Source organism: Haliaeetus leucocephalus, unplaced genomic scaffold (genome assembly GCF_000737465.1).
Source record: "Haliaeetus leucocephalus isolate CR32 unplaced genomic scaffold, Haliaeetus_leucocephalus-4.0 Scaffold32, whole genome shotgun sequence".
NCBI lineage: Eukaryota > Metazoa > Chordata > Aves > Accipitriformes > Accipitridae > Haliaeetus > Haliaeetus leucocephalus.
In genome coordinates, this window is record NW_010972468.1 from 638254 (window position 1) to 659330 (window position 21077).

General features: G+C 36.4%; 1 protein-coding gene across 2 annotated transcripts in view; it reads right to left on the reverse strand.

The window, feature by feature from the left end:
• Positions 1-1106: 1106 nt before the first annotated feature.
• NAA16 (N(alpha)-acetyltransferase 16, NatA auxiliary subunit) overlaps positions 1107-21077 on the reverse strand; it is a 71645-nt gene continuing 51674 nt past the window's right edge. Inside the window, exons 10-20 of one of the 2 annotated variants that reach the window (XM_010576537.1) lie at positions 12373-12445; positions 11964-12133; positions 11441-11593; positions 9813-9941; positions 9028-9241; positions 6718-6911; positions 6379-6487; positions 5779-5877; positions 5060-5203; positions 2227-2324; positions 1107-1953 (exon numbers count right to left, since the gene is read on the reverse strand). In XM_010576537.1, coding sequence (XP_010574839.1) covers positions 1753-1953; positions 2227-2324; positions 5060-5203; positions 5779-5877; positions 6379-6487; positions 6718-6911; positions 9028-9241; positions 9813-9941; positions 11441-11593; positions 11964-12133; positions 12373-12445 — 1584 coding nt within the window. In that variant the 3' untranslated portion in view covers positions 1107-1752. Of the gene's footprint in view, positions 1954-2226; positions 2325-5059; positions 5204-5778; positions 5878-6378; positions 6488-6717; positions 6912-9027; positions 9242-9812; positions 9942-11440; positions 11594-11963; positions 12134-12372; positions 12446-21077 lie in introns of those variants that run through there. The other variant, XM_010576544.1, reaches the window with a different exon arrangement.

A 21077-nucleotide genomic window follows, 5' to 3' on the forward strand; every position in this document is an offset into this window, starting at 1 on the left:
TTCCCTAACTACTTACAGAGTTCATATTAAACCAGTGAATGTTGCAGCTAAATGGAAAAAACCTAAAGAATGTCACGGGCTGAAGTTTGATGTCCATAAATACGCAAAAATTCCAAACCAAAGGCAAGTGTGTACAAAATAATTTATTACAGCATAACATATGTTGGCAATATTTTACAGTGAGTTTTCCATTCAACAATTTTGAATCTAAACAGATGACACACAAAGGAGAATTTTAATTAGAACAGTTTATTTGTCTTAATAAAATCCCCTCTTCATGAACTTGTATTTGCCTTTGAGGGGCTAGTTAATATTACTGAAATTATTTACATTGCAGTGAAATAAAAACAAACCAAGATTGAATGATTCCATTACAGTTTCCAGAAAACGGATTTTCTGTACAAGCCACAGTATAGTTATGTTTTGATAGCAGTTCTTATAGAATGTAAAGCTGTCATATGTAGCCATTTTGTCCAGCAATACTATGCTTTAAATAGGTATATTAGATTCAGACTTCCATTTTGATGTGTTGTATACTTAATAGTTAATGCACCAGAATACAAAGTAAGAAAAAGGTTCATTATGATTTGTAGTCAGCCTCTTTGTGCTCCCTTAAATAGTTTTTAAGTGTAAAACATACTCCTCACATACCATTTGCTTTACAGCACCTAAAGCAATAGTATTTAGGCATGAGAAGTACTGGAGTATTGGCCATATGTGGACAACTAAGACTTTTAATGGAGATAATACAGTAAACTTACCAGTGAATTTTTATGATGTAGAGAAGGACTGTATTCCCCATTACTGTACCTTCTGCATTTGCCCAAAATTGGAGCAGCTTTTTCAACTTAAGTGTCAATAGGTGAACAGATAGGGAGAAACCAGAAGGAAAAAGAGAAAGGGGAAGATGGAACAAAGGACAAAAAACAGTATCAAATTCATTATGTTTTCTCAGGAAATTGCTTCAGGATACTCAAACTTAAAAATGTTAAACTGACCATAAACTTAAGGAAACAATAGCTATGGAACACAAGGTAGACAGAATAGTTTTCAAAAAGCCTTAGTTTTTTTTTTTTTTCTCACAAACTTAATCTTCATATCCATCAACACTGGTTCCATATAAGACACACACCTGACAAAAACATGCAAACCCCCAATGCTTTCATTGCCATTGTGCTTCAAAGGAAACCAAACTGACCAAAGATAAAAATAAAATTAAAAAAAACCAAAAAAACAAAACAAAAAACCAAACAAAAAACCACAAAATAAAAAACCAACAAACCCAGGAAAAAAACCTAAAGAACAGTAGAAGACAAAGAGGGTAATTCAAGCAGCACTTCAGTCTTAATCTGCTAAAAAAGCTCAAATGATAATTTATTAACAAGATATGATCACATTTATCTGTAACAACACTTACGTGAAAGCAGTCTTTAATATCCATACTTTTTGTGAGGGAGGGCTGATGGATTATTAAAAGACTTAAAACTGTACAAGTATAAACATGAAAAATGCTGATTAAGGATAATGTTTACATAAATATTGGCAGTTTTTGTTGGGAGAAAAAAATAACTAATAGCATACTCCATTTCATATAACTATCCAAATATTTTGGTTTTTTACCTGTTAAAGATATTAAAATACAACCCGGAAGAGCAACCCTGATCTGTATCCAGCCAGCATGTAATGAGAGTCAGTTTTGTATACGTGTGCATGTAGGTATACACACACACACACGGGCTTGCACACACTACTTCAAATTTCATTACACAGCAAATCATGGTTAATGGCTGTATGATTCACAGATGCAATGCTGCTATCGTCCTCGTTTGTGGCAGGCATAAAGGCAGACGTAAAAGGAAACAGTTTATGACATGCTGCTTGATATTCTTCACACTGAGTGTGGCAGCTTCCAAAACTACCATCAAGCAGTGCCTCAAAAACCTTTGTTAATGTCTAAAGAAACAAAAGTAACAGTTAATAAATGTGATTTGCAATTGGTTTATTACTACAAAGATGTACTGTTAAACAATACTAGTCTGAGCAAACACAGGTTCTCTGTTGGTATTCAGATATCTTGTAGTTACTTAGGGGAAAAAATCTGAAACCTTGTTCTTTCAAATAATACTAATTTATCATGATATATGAAGCATGTATGTTATCCTGCAGTTAAATATACATTATTTAAGATCCCACATATTTTTTGTCTTTAAATACTGTATCTTTTACCTTCACATTTTTGTCTCTCATGTTTTTATCCAATCTAGTAGCAACAGCAATTGCTTTTTCTTGTCTTGATTTGTCCAGGAAATACATCATCTTTGCACCTTATTACAAGAAAGAACACAACATTTAGATAATAGCATTCCTAAATGCAATTCCGCATATACAGACACACAATCAAAAAACTTATAGATCAATGTGAATTAGGACTTCTTACAAGTTTCAATAAACCATATTTTCCTCATTTATAACTGAAAACTAACAAAACTAAAGCTATTTTGAAATTTATTAGAAGCGTAAGGATTGAGTAACACAGGAAATCTGCTTCTGCAAAAGTGAAATGCCTCACTTCACTGAAAACCTGTCAGTCAAGAAATACACATGAAGAATATATTGGTGACTCAGCCCTTCAAATCAGCAGGCTGAATGAAATCCATCCTACAAATGTAGAACTGAATAAAAGACATTTTCTCAGAGATACTTCGAACTCTTTTGGAGAGTACTGGAGGCAAGTGAACAATACAGTTACTTAAACAACTGTGGAACACAGTCCAGAAGAAATTTAGACCAGTATATGTCCGTGTGGCAGAAAGTAAGGCCAAGCTGGGCCACTAACGTGGAGGTGAGTGAAATAGCTTCGGTACAATGAAAGCGTAATGCAAGTTCGGTGCTTTGCCTGGACTAGACTACACTGGTGAGAAGACACTGCATTAATGTACCTATGCAGCTTCCCAGACCACAGTTCGTTTATCAAAACTGGTCTTGGCCATGTCTGCAAAATACTGTGTTGTTCCTCATATCATAGCTGCCGTAATTTAAAATCTCATCTTAATGAACATGTAGGCATATCATATACTTTTCTTTTCCCAAATATGAAGTCCAGACGCACCTCACTACATAATTACCACAAAGAACAAAAAGCTTAAGAAATCATTTACTGAAAAAAAATAAACACCCACATTCTGACTGTATTATCTCCTTTTGCTCAACTCACTTCCCCAATTATTAAATTTGTTTTCCTAATCAAAGTTTTAGTTCCTACTGCTTTTTATATCCAGAAGGTTTCAGAAAATCAACTGCTAGACTGAACATATGTGGGTTTGAGCCATCATTGTCAAAAAACTTATTAAACTTAAACTAGTTACATTTTTTTAAAGTCGGGGGGGCTATGGTACAGAAACTGAGAAGGAATTAAAATTCTGCTCATAATTTTTTTTACTAGTAATCATCTTAAGCTAAGAAAACACTCATTTGTACTCTCAGACTTAAGGTTTGGGTCTTTCAGACCCTTACATTTTCAAACTTGAATTAAAGATTACAGTTTAAGAAGTTATAAATTGTACAGTAAATTTAAGTCAATCACTTCAAACATAAACAGTTTCAGCATAAACAGAAGACTGACACATAGGTGAAGACGTAGAGCTACCAAGGACACGTCTATGGTTAGTTCACTCCTGATTTGACTTTAAAATCCTAATCCCACCTTTGTTCCCACTGCCTGTAAATTGATACACTGTTGATCACAGTGATCAATGGACCCTAAGGTCCATTGACTGACCCTAAGGAGCTTTTATGCATTTAAGCCCCTCACCTCCAGAGTGTGGATAGACTCACCTTCTTCAAAGGGGTCCCTGACATCTCTCTACCATGGGTGCCACCACTGTCAATGATCTAGCTTGGGTTCTTCTCAAAGGCACTAAAGATGTACGCAGTGTGAAGCCAAACTCAGAAGTATGACAGTCTTAGCCTGTAGAATTACTATGACAAAGTGACTGTACTATTTTCCATAATAATGGAGGACCAGAAAGCAGAACCTGGAAAACATCCAGTTAGCTGCCTAACAATGACAAGAGTGGAAGAACACATTGGTAAGAATCAGGAGCAATTGCCTGCTGAGATATCTGTACTTGACTTCCCAAATCTTGAGCCTGCTCGCAGGAAAGTGGTGCGACTATTCCTCTCAAGATGCTGTCCTGAAACAGGGATCTTATAATGGCCTCTATAACTTTGGGGTAAGTTACCTAACCTACCTTTAAGAGAGATGAGCAATCTTCTGAAGCTAACTTTCTCTAGTGATTCTGGGCAGACCATGGGTAACTTTTACAAACTAGGTGAGATGAGTACTGTTCTAAGTACTTTAAGTGCCCAATAAATCTACACTTATTTTTGCTTCCTAACTGCTGCAGAGATGTTTTGTTTTCTCCTCTATTAGCTTTTCAGGTGACAAATTCTTACTATTCCAAAACTTTCTGTACTCGGTAGACATGACAAATTTCAATTCCAACTTCCTTTGACTTAACTTCAGTAGCTACTTGTAGCTCTTCTACACAAACAGTGTAAGAGTGTCATATTTTAACATTTTCTTTGTTGACCATGAAGCTGTAAAGCAAAAGGAGAATAACAAGTCTGTCATGGTATTTTTCCTGATGCTATTACTACATGACAAAGCGACAAGCAGGAACAGAGACATTCCAGCTGATAAGAAAACAGGGAAAAGCACTGCATCTAATAAAAGTGATTTTTTTGCTTTATATTTTCTATCACTTCAAAAACTAGAATTTGCAACAGGAGGGATGACAGTGCTTCCATACTTGAGTATCTGTGGTGGTTTGATCGCACTTTTTGGAGGCAAGAAGCAGGTTCCTTATGCATCTAATAAAAAAAGAAAACTCATTCACTTTTTTTAACACAGTAAAAGCAAGCAGAAAAAACCCAATGTGAACATGTGAATTTCTGGCTCATTAGAATTTATGTATTAATTATGAACTGCAGATAAAGATTCTGGATTTAAATCACTTCAATCATCTCCTTTGCAAGAGCATTAAGAAGTTATACAAACCTGACAGTTGGTGCTGAATGGAGGTAGCATTGTGTTTGAGAAATTCTTCATTAAAACTTTCCAAGTTTTTATTAACAAAGATTTTCTGCATTTCTTGAGTTAGGACCTTGCTCACAATTTCTGGGAGGTTACTGTGGTCAGATACTAGAAGGCGGAAGGCAAGAGGGAGAGAAGCAAAAAAAGCCATTTAAACAACTGTAGAAAACTGTGAAACCGTGAAGATCACTGCTAAAATTCCCATTTTTAAAATCTGGGCACAGTAAGAAACAAAACAGGTCAACACAAACATTACTGATACATTTATAGATGAAACATTCATAAAGGATGCTCTGTCATGTAAACTTTGTGGGGCAAATTCACAACACATACTTCACTACAGTCAGAATCTCTCTCCCATATCTGCCACTTATTTTCTTAAAACTTCAGAATTTCAAGGATCTTTGGAACACCTACTCCTCTGAAATCTAGCCAAGATGAATTATTTGGTCCACCTGGTGGATTAATGGAGGAAGGAGTATGATACAAAACATACGCAGTACCCTGCATAGCACAACCTGTGTTTTCTTGGGTATTACCACGGAAAACAAACCATTTCATTTTTCTTCATATCAGTTTGTGTTTCAAGAGTATTTATACATTACAAAAATATGTAGTTATGTCCTTGTACAATATAACTTCCTATATCTTTATACATACATACGTACTTCCTACGCACATACCAGCTTTAGAGAATTTAATCAAGCACTCATGTAGCCATGGGTTATTACTGTTGATAGCAAAAGCTCTTTTGACAGACTGTAACATTAACAGAAACTTTCCTGTGGGAAGGAGAAAAAACAAAAACATACCAAGATTAAGAATACAGAACTTTTTATATCAACTACTGTTTTCTTTAGTAAATCCAGCACAAACATTAGAAACAAAGCCTACACAGAATTAGAAAGGAGATTTATTTTTCCCATCCAAATTGCTTAATAAGATAGAAATGCCTGCTGCTCAAACTCTGGCAACACTGCATAGATGATGTTACTATCTGTTTGGCTGCTTTTTCCCCTAGATAATTAAAGATCACACTGCAAATATCTTTCTACAGCATTTATTGGTATATACTACAACTTACTTGGCTTTTAGGTTTTTTTGTTTTAAGGGTGGCTAAACAGAAGTGCTATTTCCCCTATTATTACTGGATACAATGCAAACCCCTGCTTCAGTCAAGTAAATATCTATTCCAGACCATTTTAGGCTACATTCAGATAACATAGGCTGCAGTGAAGAGTTAAAATTTTGTAAAGCAAAAATAAAATTATGCAGTACTTTACCTTTTCTAAAGTATATTTCAAATGCTAATAAATGTGTTTCTATGTCATCTCCAATAAGATTCTTGAGTGGTATAAGGAACTTAATGGCTTCTTCTAATGGATTTTCTACCTGTTTTAATAAAAACAGAGTGAAATTTAAAGCTTAAAATAAATGTCAAATTAGAGGACAAATATTACTTTTCTTCAGTGTAAACACAGATAGACTACTAAAAGGTATCTTTGCATGCAAAAATTATTTTATAAAAACCCTTAGATTCTTTTAGGAGAACCTGATAGTAATCCCATATTATAGGCTTTTTATCATAATCACATGAATTTAACAAGAAAGACCATGCTAACCCTTTCCAGTTTTTCAGGAACTAGCTCTTCCCTGGGTCCACTAGTTTCCTCCTCCTCTTCATCTCGCTTTTTCTTTTGATTCTTTTGTTGTCGCTCTCTTTCTGCATGTTTTCTTTCCTCTTCAAGTTTTGCTTTCTTCTGTGCTCTCCTTTGCTTGCTAAGCATTTTCTTCAGTTCTTTGGCTGAGAGATTTTCTACAGATTAAGGTAAAAAAAACGGTAACTCTGTGAATACGAGTATTTAATTAAAAATCTTGTTTCCCTCAAACAACACTCAGACATGCCACTACACTCCTCCCCCATATCAAAATGGCATACTTTTACAGCAATTTCCATAAACATCAGCACTTGCCAGACCATCATCACTACATAGTCCAACATTACTGCTGGATTACTATTTATAGCATAACACAACACTTGATCTTGCATATTTTCTCCTACATAATTGTTATGGAAACCTTGACTATTTGAAAGGTTAACTACGTAAAGTTCTTGCATCTATGACAGGTTTTACCTTAGAAAAGGACAATGGTTTAAGTGTAATACTGAACTCCCATATTAACTGTAGCTCAGCTTCCTTCTAATGCTAACTAGAAACATCCAGATGGATTTTACACTCCATCTTAAAACAAACTTGTTATCTTTCATTAAAGTGTCTGAACAATATACAGCCATGATAATTGCACTGATTTTCTGCAAATGCCATGGGATAGCTAAACGGATGCAAGCAAAAACTGATATTGTTGGCATGAGGAGAGATAAAATATTCTGGTATGTCTTAGCAGGACCATTATATGAATCTTCAGGCTGCTTGCTGTGTTCAGATTTTTAGGCTGGACTAGCATTTAGATAACCAAGAAGGTTTAACAGTTGCATGAAAAGCAGAACACACAAAACATGGTCTCCTACAAGTTCACACAGAAGTGAAGAGCCTTCAGCCTTTCCATTCGCCCCTCTTTTTCCTTTCCTGCTGTCCCACTGACCTGACCAGTTTGGCCAGAATAATACTGTAGTTTCCACTCTGTTTACTGTGGTGTTTCACTGAGAACAGGATTTGTGCTAATAATGTGGCAAGGAACAGACTAATGGGCTACTGAGGGAATAACACATCTTTTTTTGTGGCTATGGCACCACGACCTCTCCACCAGGGCCCAGCCACCATTTGGAGATAGGGAAGCAAGGAGAAGCAAGCGTACTTTTTACCTTATTCATACAGTGCTGTCTTCCCCTGGGGCTGAGCCTACTGAATCCCAATGCACAGCAGGCAAATGAACTAACATGACTTCTTAGACCCTTCCCCACCTTAGTTTCTATGACATATTGCTACCAAGATCTTCTGTCACACCAATCTTACATTATATACAGGAACAAATTAAAATTGGAGAGAAAAAAGATGCAAGTTCAACTGTGCTGTGAAATGTGCTTCTTTTTAGATGTACTTCATTATACAAAGACAGATATGGAAAAACTTATTCACCTCTCAGTGAAAAATAAGAATGTATTGGCAATATTAAGTGGCATTTTTGGTTTAGTTTAACTTCTTCCCCCATGTCAAACATTCTTCCCTTTGCAAAGAGCCAGACATTAATTTCATCCCTTGAGTTAACAGCCACTGCAGTGCTGCCAGTAGCTGTGATTCCACAAAAGGAGAAGCAACTATTTATCTTAGAGGAAAAAAACTCATAACTCACTTGTCATTGAATCCTCAGATTTCCAAACCACACCCCACCGGTTTCCTAAGAAAGTCTGCTTTCCATTTAACACTAGTTTTGAGTAATTTCCTAAATATATTTATTTTGCTAATACACACTTATCCATGTATTCTCTGGTCCTGAAGTTATGTGGAAAATAATAAAATTTAATGCAGTGTTAACTAGTATTACTATGTAACAAATTAAATACCCTAGATCAAAATAAAATTCTTACAATTCAGACTGCTTTCCCACAAAATCTATCCGTTGTTTCACAATTTATCTGTTAATGACATTTATCTTTTGTTTAAATGGACAAACAGTTGAACTGGATTTGATTTTTCCTCTTAATATTCTGAAATGCCATTCTTCCCCAAGTATTCCAACTACAGCTATGTTCATTCATGACCTAGTTTTACAATATGATGAGAGGAGAACAGAGCAAAGAGGAGGAAAGCTGTAGCATATTATCTATGATTTTTTTCAGTTACCATACTGCGACAGAAAAGAGGAAAAACTTGTGTATGTTACAGCTCATATTTATTCTATGGCACATAACTTAGCTTAATAAGCTTTTACATGTGTCATACACATATGAGCCTCCATTATGGTCTAGATACCTGAATTCACTTCTTGTTCTTTGCTTTCATTGGTAAGAGGATTATCGTGGAGCTTCAAGTAGATTTCAATTGCTGATCGAGCAGCCTTGAAGTAGAAGGCATGTTTCCTGAGCACATCTTCTAATCTCAAAAGATCTACGTAGGCACGAAGAGTCATCTTTCTCATGCAGTATGTGTGGAAGTCAAATTGGTCATCCGTTATCTCAAAAAAATGCTTCAAGAAATAAAGATAAAACACACAACTCTTATGCACTTCCGCAGCTTAGTCTATTTTTTCAATTAGATGGAGATGACTAAAGTTACAACTGGTATTATTTACAGGCAATATCTAACAGGCATAGAAATATCCTTATAATACTGACTATCCAAGAGAACCTGTCAGTAGGGAAAAAGCCCACCCAGAAAAATCTCATTTTTTTAACAGAAACTATAATGTGATTGTTCAAAGACTTAGGCATCTTTTAAAAAGCAAACTGAAATGTCATTGTTCTGATTAAAACAATTGGCAAAAGACAGCATACAGTTAATGCACAAATAGTTGCATAATTCGGAGACATGGTGTTTTATATTGAATCCTCCTCACTTCAAATAATCATTTTTCACATAATGGCTAGGGATGACATCTTATCTATTACAATAAATCACCAAGTATTAACCTGTTTTTAAAAATCATTATACTAGAAACTTGATATGCAAAGAAAATTATGCTGATGACATCAGCAATTATCTTCATTAGTGTGTGAGAAATATTGGAAAAGAGATTGATGGCCTTCACACCTACTTACCCTTTCTACTTCGTGGCACTTTTTCAAGGCATCACCATACTTCCCTAGCCTTTGATAAGCTGCAGCACATTCAGTCTGGAACCACATACACTGCATCTCATTTAGGTTTTCCATAGCAGAAGTTCCTTCCTGAAACAAGTGTCATTATCACTTTTTGCTATTATAATTTACCTGCTGCTTTTTTTCAACTATGGCTAGTTTCAGGCCATTAGTAGGAAACAATCAATCTTTCAACTACTTGGAATACAATAGAAAGTGGATGTAATCACCCAGTGACTGAGAATAATACTTGTGATACCCTGTGCTCCCCGAGACAGAAAGGAATAATTTAAACGATTTAAGAAACAAAAATTATCGGAACAAAATTAGCATCTCAACGGATTTTTAAGATTAACTCATGCTTGTATACACAGTCTTACTTTCACAATTTGAGGACAGAAAACAATGCTATTTTTAAAAACCTTAAAGTTCAGCAAATAATTTTTGTTGTTTTCCCCCCCCTGTTGGGTATGTGGCATCTACTCGTCTAAAAATCCACCAATATGTTTACTGATTTATCATGTAGTATGAATAATTATAAGTTTCTTAGAACTTGTTAGTCTAAATAAGTGACATTAGATTTATACTTCATACTTTTACCCGAAAAAATCCTAAGATGTATTCTTTACAGTTTCAATGCTCTAGATTAAGAATAAACAAACTGGAAATACGTTCCACATAACATGAATGCTAGCACCAAATTTTCAGAACAGTCTTTATACCAGAAAGAAAACCCAACTCAAATAATTAAATGTGAGTTAAGATCAGATTTATCCTATCTTACCATAGGTATCTATGCTAGACTTCTGTATTTCTTGCTCTAACGTTTCCAACAAGCATACACAATGAGTTTTCGGAATGAAATTTTCAATTGTTCCTAAAAATATCTAGAAAGCTCAGATTTAGTTCCAAGTGTTTTCACACCTAAAATTAAGAAGCCTAATAAGTTTATGTGCTCCAGAAAATCCCATATGTGTCTTCATAATTAGTTACATAAATAATATGTAAATCTGGTGTTTAAGAATCTAAATTTGTTCAATGTCAAAAATACAGAATTTAAAGTACTTACCCCACCTTTTAAGGATAGGATTTGCTTTAACAAAATTTTTGTCTGTAGTACTAGCTTAAAAGAACTAAATGTTAAAGTCCAAATTAATTTATGTTAATGCTACATCATAACAAATACAGTACACATTCCTGTGCAGTTAGTTCAGATGGAATTACTGGGGATTGGACACAAGGAAGAAATTCTTTACTTTGAGGATGGCGACACACTGGCACAGGCTTCCCAGAGCAGCTGTAGATGCCCCATCCCTGGAAAGTTCAAAGTCAGGTTGGATGGGTCTTTGAGCAACCTGGTCTAGTGAAAGATGTCCCTGCCCATGGCAGGGGGGCTGGACTAGATGATCTTTAAAGGTCTCGTCCAATCCAAACCCTTCTGATTCTCTATAGTTATTTAACACTAAGTGTAAGAGCATTCATTATCTTAAAAATGGACACTAATAAAACTTTTGGTCAAAAGTTACATGAGTGAAAAATAAACTGCCAGAAGCAAACAAAACTGCTCTTCATTAAAGCAATATACTTACCCTCGTGAATTTAGAGCACATCTCCTCTGCATCCTTCACCATATTTGCTCGCAGCATGTATTTAGCACATTTAGAATTGATAAATCTGTCCGCAGTATCCAAAGACTGTGCTTCATCCATCCATTTGGCAGCTTCCTTGAGGTTACCTACATGCTGTTAGGAAAAAATTAAATCGTTAACTTTCAGTATAAGCCTGCTATTGACCAACTCCTGAAATCTATAGTTACTGTTATTTCTCCCTCAGAAACAAAAGGCAGTATTATTGTTCACTCCCCCCTGCCCCCAGACTTTTTCAGAATGACAATTTGCTGTAAGTTGTGACTTGCTTTGCAAAACACAAACAAAAGGATTTTCATTTTCTTCCTGATAGAACAGTGGCCCCAAAAAACCCACGTGAAAACTGATGCCCATAACCATTGCTAACTGAAATACTATGCACACGTTCACACCAGTTTGATGGTGTTGGTTTGTTTGGGTTTTTTTTAATAAACTAGGTACTCTACATGTCCAAATTCACTTTTACCTTGTAAATTTTTGCTTTTAAATAGAATAGCTCTATTAATGTTGGAGTGCTTGCAATTGCAGCATTAATGTAATCCAAGGCCAAAGAACACTGGCCAAGTTTGTCAAAGTGCTGTGCCAGGAAATATCGAACCCAAAGCAGTGTCGTTGGGGGCTCTTTCTCTCCGTTTTCTGCAACAAAATGGAAGAAGTTACAGTAACCAGTAAGGTTGAAGACTGCATTTGAAAAACAAACACAAAACCCAAAGCTTGGCAAATTCAGCAAATATTTCCTGCAACGCATTCATTTACTAGAAGGTATTACAAGTATTTTCTTGCAAAAAAGTATCAGCACTTCAACAGTTCTTGGTAACTGCCATAAACAGTAATAGTAATTACAGTGTAATTAATGTAAGACCATAGAAACTTACCACATGTACTAAAAAGGTCACAAGTTTTCAAAGAGGCTTCATAACCAGTAACAAGTTCTTGAATTGTAGAAACCTGCATATAAAAAAAACCCCCTCAAGTTATGTTCTACTATCATGTTTACAGAAATTAACACACTGAAAAAAATACCTGGGCAAAATTAGAGAAACTATACTAAAATAATTACTTCATTTGGAAAAAAATTGGATGCATCTTCATATAGTTTCCTTCACCTTTCACAAGCTACCTTTGATCACCCATTTTAACTGGTGATACAGCAGGAAAACGGGTGTAATCTTTGGCAGCTTACAGCAGAAAGTGATCGAGTACATTTGATTAGTATCCTTTTTAAGTTGTATTTTGGAATTTTTATTTATGCTGTTAGTTTTTAAGTGTCCAAACTGATCCAACTGAAGAAAGGTGCTCTGGAAAAGACCTCATGAACTTCCCATAACAATGAAGATACAGAAGAAACTTCTGTGGTTTTCTGGCAGGCTGATACGTACCATTAAAGATCTTTTGTTGTTGTTAAAAAGGTATTGTTGCCTAGAATCCAGGCTGCATCTTTTCCTATAAAAATCTATATATTGATCGATTTAAGGCTAACATTTTCCAAAATCAGACCTTGTCAACAATATTGTTGTTCATTCCACAGTTGACTCAAAATTCACCCACAGAGTTTTGCGCTCACACTAGACAAGTTTAACATTTACAATACATACAAATGTAAGTATCTGTGCATTTCATGACAATGAACTATTCCAATACCAGGACTATGGCTTAGAAGCGTCATGTAGTATTTCTAAGCATTTTATGAAATGCTCAACCTGTTTTGTAGCTACATTCTGAATGTGCCTGCCATATCTAGCAAGTAACCAGCCTCTTAAGGAAACAAAAACAATAATGAAGAAATACAATCTACGATATATACCCAAAACACAGAAGGGACTTAAATAGGATTTGACTGTAAGCATAGCAGGATAACAGCTACATTCACCAATCAGGTGAAACCTATAGATGGTTAAACACTAAACCTTCAGTGGTTAAAAGTAAGATGATCTCACATCAAAAAAAATTGGTTGCAAGAGTAAAATCAAAAATGTCATGGAGAGACAGCAAAATTTAAAAAAGCAGAATTTGACAAAGCATGCATCCACTTCAAGATACACTTTGGGAGAGGACGGGAAGGGAATAAACCTTGTTCTAGAAGATCAAAGTATACGATTTGAAGGATTCTGTATTTAACCTAATTCAGCACAACAGGCAAGAAAAGCAGGACAAGTTGTTTCAAAGAGAGCAGAGAAGGTGAGATGCCCAAGTCATACACAGCCAGTGTAAATATCTCAGGTATAATAAAACATATAAACACATACACACACATTCTGGAAAGCTCTGGGCAAATCTTGTAAGAAATGGTTTCTGGTAGCAAAATCTCATCAAATATAATAAAATGTTACTAGAATTCAAATAACTACAAAGTGATAAAGGAATGTAAAGAAGTCACAAGTAAATAGACAAAAGCAAATAAATGCATTAAGCTGTTCTCTGGCCTCAGACATCTATTTCCTAAAAGAAACCTTCAACCACCTCAGAAAATCTTTGAAGATTCTGTTCTCTACAATGAGTCCAAATGCAGAAGTAAGCATCTGCTTCAGGTAGCAGGCTTGCAATGCATATGTAAATGCAACAGAGCTAAGTGTTATTTCCTTGCTGCTTTTCACTGCAACTTTGAAGTATTCCCAAAGTTATTCTCATCTGGCTATTAGTATACTCAAATTCCTTTGACACCAACCAGCTTTACTAAACTGCAAGTGAACTGCGTGTAAAGTGAGAAAGACCCCTTCATTTCTTTAATAAACATACCCCTCCTCCCCCACATCATTTTTTTCACTACTGCACACTTGGAGTATGGCTTCACAGCTGGACAAACACCATGCTACCACCAAAAAGAAAGGTGCCATCATCTCCGAGCCACACATGCCTGGTCTCTGCTTTGGGTCAGTGCTAGTGGCTGTATCCAGGGTTACAAGTGATTTACTCCCTGCTCCACCTCAGCATACAGATGCCCAATTACTAGTTCCATCATCGGGAGAGTTGGCAGTGGATAGATCTGGGGTAGTGATGCAGTAAGAAAGCCTCTCTTCCTAGCAGGAGGGTCTTCAATTAGCTCACAGCAACAGTGAAATCAAATCCTCTGATCCTGAGGTGATGGAGAATACCAAACTGTACCATGTTTTAAAAGATGCTAAGTTCTTCCATATTCAGAACTCTGCAGTGGTTTTGGCTTCTACAGTCCAAGAAACTACACTGGAATTGTCATTCATGAAAAATACTTTGAACACCACATTTGGAAACGAGTATTCAATGAAAGCAACAGCTACAGAACCAATGTAAATCTGTTAGTTAGGTTATTGCATACATTCTTGATGAAGATGACAGTATCTTTGTTTCTCATGACTACTCAGATTTTTTTTTCCTCCCTTTTTATGCTTATGCTTCAGTCTCTTGCTAGTAATTTAGGTAAATAATTCCACGTTCATCTGCTGCTTCAGGGAACAAATGATCTGGAAATATGAACCCTAATTTCTGTGTCCATATTAACTGCAAATTTAGTAGTAAAATCTGTCTCTTGGATTTACTACCATCTATTAGCTGTATTCTGGAGTCACCACTGCCATCTTAAAGGCAATAATTTTACTATTTCTAAACGTTACAGCATTCTTCATAAAGATCATTTTACAATTTCTAAAAATCAAGCTGAGGTATCTGGAAATACCATGACACTGACCATGAGTTAATTTCAAACAGTATTATTCTAGGAAAAAAGTTTCAGTTATTCCCTTGCCATGGATCTGAAAAAGCTTAAGGTATTTCAAAAGCTTAAGTGAAGTCATCAACAAATCTCAGGTTTTGTTATGACAAGAATGGAGCCAATTCCAGAACTGGGGCCACCAGTTTCAGAAGCCTCTTTAATAATAAAAATTCAAACCTCAAACCTTTTCACAGGTCACTACCTACAACTTTAATTTCATTACAAAAGAACAATAAGCTAAGAAGCATGAATCCAAGAAGAGGGAAATGGGCTTTAGCCTTCCCCATTAGCAGAGATAAATGAAGTGCTTGTTTTCCCTCCTATACCTTATGTAAAGATTAAAATTGCACATGCTCACAAAGCAGTACAGATTCTTGTCAAATGTAGTAAATCTTGAAAGTTAAGAAAGCATCTTCCACACTCTGTACTACTTGAAGCAAAGATTCCACAAAGGCCAGAATGGTCTTTTTTATCCATTCCCGTGCAGTTTATTTCCATTGGACAAGATGATTTCATAAGTAAACTTTGAGTAAATGCCTTTAAATGAGCATTTGAGAAATACAAACTGAGACTGGAGTAATTATCATGCGTACACATCTTAAATTATTTTTAAACTGTAAGAAACAAGAACACAATTCACTTCAACCCCAATTCTGAATTACTTTTTCCTGTGAGCATTAGTTTTTAACTACCTGATTATACTGAGAAATATTTTGTGTCCCCTTTTGTAAGGGATAGCCTAAGGGAAAGTTACTGTTTTCCTGGTGAATGGCTGATGGCTAGAATTCTTTTATCATCACTTGTAGCTATTACAGTGGCACCTATGGGCCAGTCATTAAATGGAAATCTGTGCTGCATGCTATGCCATATACCAAGTGACTCCTGCCACAGAAATTTTTCTTTAGACAAAGACCAAAAGAGGACTATCAAAGATAAGAACAAATGGGATGTTAGAGCTACAGTAGCCTAAATCCTAGTTTGATTTTTTTCTTCCCCTCTATACTCCATGTAAGAGGTAAGTTGAATGGAATGACGAATGGAATGACAAAGGAATGAAAGTAAAGAGAAAAGCAACACTGAAAGGTTTTTAAGAAACATATGTAACAAAAGTGAGGTGAAATACATAATGGAAGATGAAATCAGCCCATGAGCACAAAGCAGGGATGCAAATTTTTCAAAGAAAAGGCCCAAACTCTATGGTTCATTACTATGGAAGCTAAATTACTGAATTGATTGTATATCCTATTATTACAACAGTTGGGCAAAATATTTTGTAATAGACTTCTGTTTCAATGACAGCCTTGAAAACACTAATACTGTATTTCCTTCTTCAATGAAAGAAGTGCAAGAAAAGGAACTGAATTATTAATACCAATCATAGAAATAGTGACATCCTACGGAGTGGTCAGACTTAAGCTGTGTCAACAGCTTTTTTTTTTTTCTTAGGATTCAGCTTGTTAATTTATCAGTCACAATCACTACATTTAAGTTTCTTTTTCAGTTGCTGCCATTATAGATCAGTAAGAAGGTACCAGCACTTCCAGTGCACAGACAGATTAAAAGCTACTGTAGGCAGTTTCAGAAGCAATCCATACATTTAAGGTTTGGCACAGATTTGAGTCCCTACCTTTTGAATTCCTGAGAACATGTTTAGTATTATCTGCACTGTTCTCAATAGCAAACAGCCAAAAGGGAAAGTTTGAATACTGCTACTGAGATTTAAAGTTTCAAGGTGCATCTATAAAGCTGCCCAAACAAGGAAATATGCTACTGACCTGTACATATAGATGCAATGGTGGTCTTAAGTTAAAAAAATTTAGTTATGCATTAGTGCAGAAGAATCTTCAGGCAAATCCCAAAAATACTTTAGAAAAATGTGCTCTATTATGTGCTTTTGTAAAGAAATTTAACTATTACAAAATTCATACATATTTACACTACTGAGATAGAGGCAAGGTGTACATTATCTTGCCTTGAACACCATCAGCAATGAAAAGCCTACAAAACAGCAGGGAAGTGTAAAAAGACAGCAGATAGGAACAAGGTCACGCATTACTTCGCGCAAATATGTGCGGAGTGACATTTAAATCACTCAGATGGCCCATCATCATCAAGCATCAAATGGATCACTTCTGGGAATTATCACACGGTAGGAGACTGATGCTTCACAAAACCATTTTGATCGTTTCTTTATGGAATGCCTAATAATCATATATACCAGAAGCTAAGAATTTGCATGTTGGTTGTTTTTGTTTTGGTTTTTTTTTTTAAAGAGAATTAAAACTTTCTGAAGACTAGCTATTCACAGTTCTGTACTGCATCTACAATAATTTTAATTATTCAGTTAATGAGAGTAACTTTTTCTTCTCCTTTAAGCAGCTGCACAGTTCACTGCAACCCATTCCAAAACAGTAACTGGTGTCTTTAAGAGGACGCTGCTGTTCCAGAAAATAGTCCAACCTCGCCTCAGTGGCAAATCTACAAGGTTCTGAAATATCAGCATCTCAAACTGTACCTTGTTCTTCAAACAAAATTCAATGGATGCTACAGGTTTGAGACCCCCCCCCATGACAGAGCTGGAGACTTTTCCATGTGGGAACACTCCGCCTGATTCCCTTCATAGCCTTCCACAAAGGGCTAGAGGAGAAAAATTAGCCAACAGTCCTTCAGTTTCCAGTACGTGACCCAGTGAGGCTTCTCTTAAGAAACTTCTGAGTATTCACTTCTCCATAATTACAGCAGATACATATAAAAAAAAGAAATTTCACAAGAATCTCACCTAATCAGATTCATCTGTCTCAGAAAGCTCTTGAATTGAACTGTAAGAGAAGGATGACATAGAAGGATCATTCTATATTCAAAAGCCATCTAGTATCAGTACTTAGACTGGAAAAACCAAAGAGCTAAAAGTCTGGGTGCTTCTTATTCCCCACATACACAAAGGCTTGCACAAACACACACCTCCTTTGAGACACTCAACAGTGAAGCAGTACGTAAAACCTTCGGTTGCAGGAAAAAGATCGCTAACATCCAGGAATATAGTTAGCAGCCTGAAAAAGTTCAAACACTAACTGTATTTTGGCTCAAGTATCAGATATATCCTATACAGGCATTCCCTTAATTTCAGAGGCAGTTCTTACATGGAGCATTACCTTCCTGAACTTCAGTTTGCAGACAATTTTAAAGACAACTGTAGCCCTTCCTGAGGGGCGAGTGGGTTGCTGCCAAACTTTTATCCTCCCTTCAAAATAAGGGAGTAATTTCACAGGAACATCTTCTCTTATATTGATAAAGCACTTCTACTGTTGTAGCAAAAAGATGTCTACTGCAGAAGGGCCTAAAAGAGAAAGAGAAAACAGCAGGTAGAAGGGGATACCCTTCATGAAGTTGCTCATCTTCCACAGGATGAAGGTCTTCTGTGCTGGCAATGAAATAGGGTGTTCCCTAAGACAGATATTCTCAATTCTGGAATCTGAAAATTTGGCTCAGATGTCAGATGGCTGCATTTTCTTACAATTCAAAGTCTCAACATGGGTGGTCTTCATCACTGGGAAGCTTGATTTCTCAGCTGGTTTTGAGTGGGAGAAGGACTGCAAAAACCAACCTGTAAAGGCAGTATTTCTGCATGTCACATTTTCACTAAGGTGAAAGAACGCATACAGGAAAAAAAAAAAGAGAAGAGCATGTGTTCTTGCCCTTCAAAGAAAGGTTATGCTATCTGTCCTCGAAACTGGGAATTCAACAACCTTTCTTCTTAAATAGAGAATTCTCAACAGTAGTTTATTTCCTGAAGAAAACTTGTTTCTTGCAGATAATGTGCATGGTGCTGACAGTGGTGGCCCTGCAGGTCACAAACTGATCCCCAAGCACCACATGATTTGCGATCAACAAATCAAACGTCTCTGAATCAGATGAGTACTTCTTTGAAAACCCAACTCCTAAAGATGCAAAGATTCCAATTTAATAGCAGAAAAGTACATCTCAAAGCTGAATAAATCAATCCCTTCATTTTCGTCTCAAAGTACAATTGAATTTTGACAGTATTTCCCATCACCAGTATTTTAAGTAGTGGTTCTTGAACAAAGATTTCTGGTTCCCCGAGTAAGAATAGTATTCTTTATTCAGGAGAATGGGGTGTAGTCGAGTTTGTGACACCAATTTTCCAGCACAGCAGAAGAGGCATCCACTAGACTTGGTAAGAATCTTTATGTCCGTGCGAGAAACCGAAAAATAGTTGTACTTCTCAAAGTATCTAGAAAACATTTGCAAATTGTTTTGCTACAGAGTACCCAAAGGAAATTTCTGTTGTGCAGCTTCAGAACAGTCCTCATCATCTAGAAAAGTTGGGATACCTAAAGACTGAATGACAAACTAAGCATTTCAACAGCAGCCTTTGCAAAGTGTTTTCCTTGGGCTGGAAGAAAACCACGCTGACATTAACAGATAGTCTTTGTGGCCAAATTATTAGGAGTATCTTTCACAAGACAGAAAGAAGTATCCAGTACATACCCTGAAGCAATACTCTAAATGCCTCATGGGAAATGGAGAAGCAACAATAAAAACAGTCCGTAAGAGTACTACGTCAATACTTGGAAGTCTTCGCTACGATGAGATGTTATCTAAGAGAGAGATAAGAAGGTGCTCACAATGTGCAGAATCAGTATCAATGGACCCTGAAAAATATTTATGAACTTAGTACCAAATAAGTTAAGACAGAAAAAACAGAAAGCAGTTGCTGGCTCCGAGTTCTGGAGAAGGCCTTTGAAGGCAACATTTTGAACAGGGCTTGCGGCTTGTCTGTGGCACACAATAACAGTACCAAACCACCCCTTTCTTGAGTTGTCTCCATTATCATTCAATTTCTGAGACAGTGGTAATCATTCACACACACACAAAACCAGCCAACACAACAGAGCTGAAAGCTGGGGAGCTGAACCCACAAAATAATGAAGACGCATACTATAAAGAGTTGCTTTTCTTTTGATGCTATGCTGTCTACACCATTCTAAACAGAACGTTCCCCCGAAATAGCTTAGCACTAAAAAAACCCACTCTGATACAATGATGACACAAACAAGAACATCTTCTAAATTACTATTTCTTGCATAATTCTGTTTCAAAACTCCCTTTGCTCAGAGGCAACTTCGCAGCCTCCCTGAAAAGGGCTACTTGATTACTTGTGATGGATGAGACAGACATACAGTTTGGCAAGGAACTTGTACCCCCTTCTCTAGGGCCCTAGAGACACTGCACTGGAGGATCCTGGGTTTGGAGCCAGTTAAGCTCTGCCCATGTGTTAAATTCGCAACCTGGAGTCCCCATCTCTACAAATACAGATGCTTAGATATGAACTTTCAGGCCTGAAAAATATTATGAATGGTAGCAGAGGTACACTTCTGATGATCTATTGTATCTAGCATGGCCCCATCACATGATTAACAGCATTTCAATCCAGGGCACTCTGACCGTACCTTTCTGGATGGAAATACTGATGGGAAGGAAGCTTCAAATAAAGCAGCTGCCAATAGACTGAAAAAAAAAAAGCTCATAAATTCAATTAATCACATCAAGGGGGAAAAAAGGGGGGGGGGGAGTAGCTACATCTTAGAAAAAAGGGTTTACTACAGCCTAACGAAGACAAGAAGCATCTTCATCTACAACCAAGAGATGATTGGCATGAATTGAGATGTGCTTTTTATCCAGGCAGCAAAGAACAGAGCATGCCAAACATACGAGCCAGTTGGCACACTTGCACTGCACAAAAGGCTGAGTTCAGGCTCTTACAGTGTATCCACACAGGAAGATGTATATGGGTAGCTACCTAAAGAAGTGCCATCTCCTATGGCTTACTATAAATTTCACTAAAAGAATATTTAAGATCACAACATTTAGAAG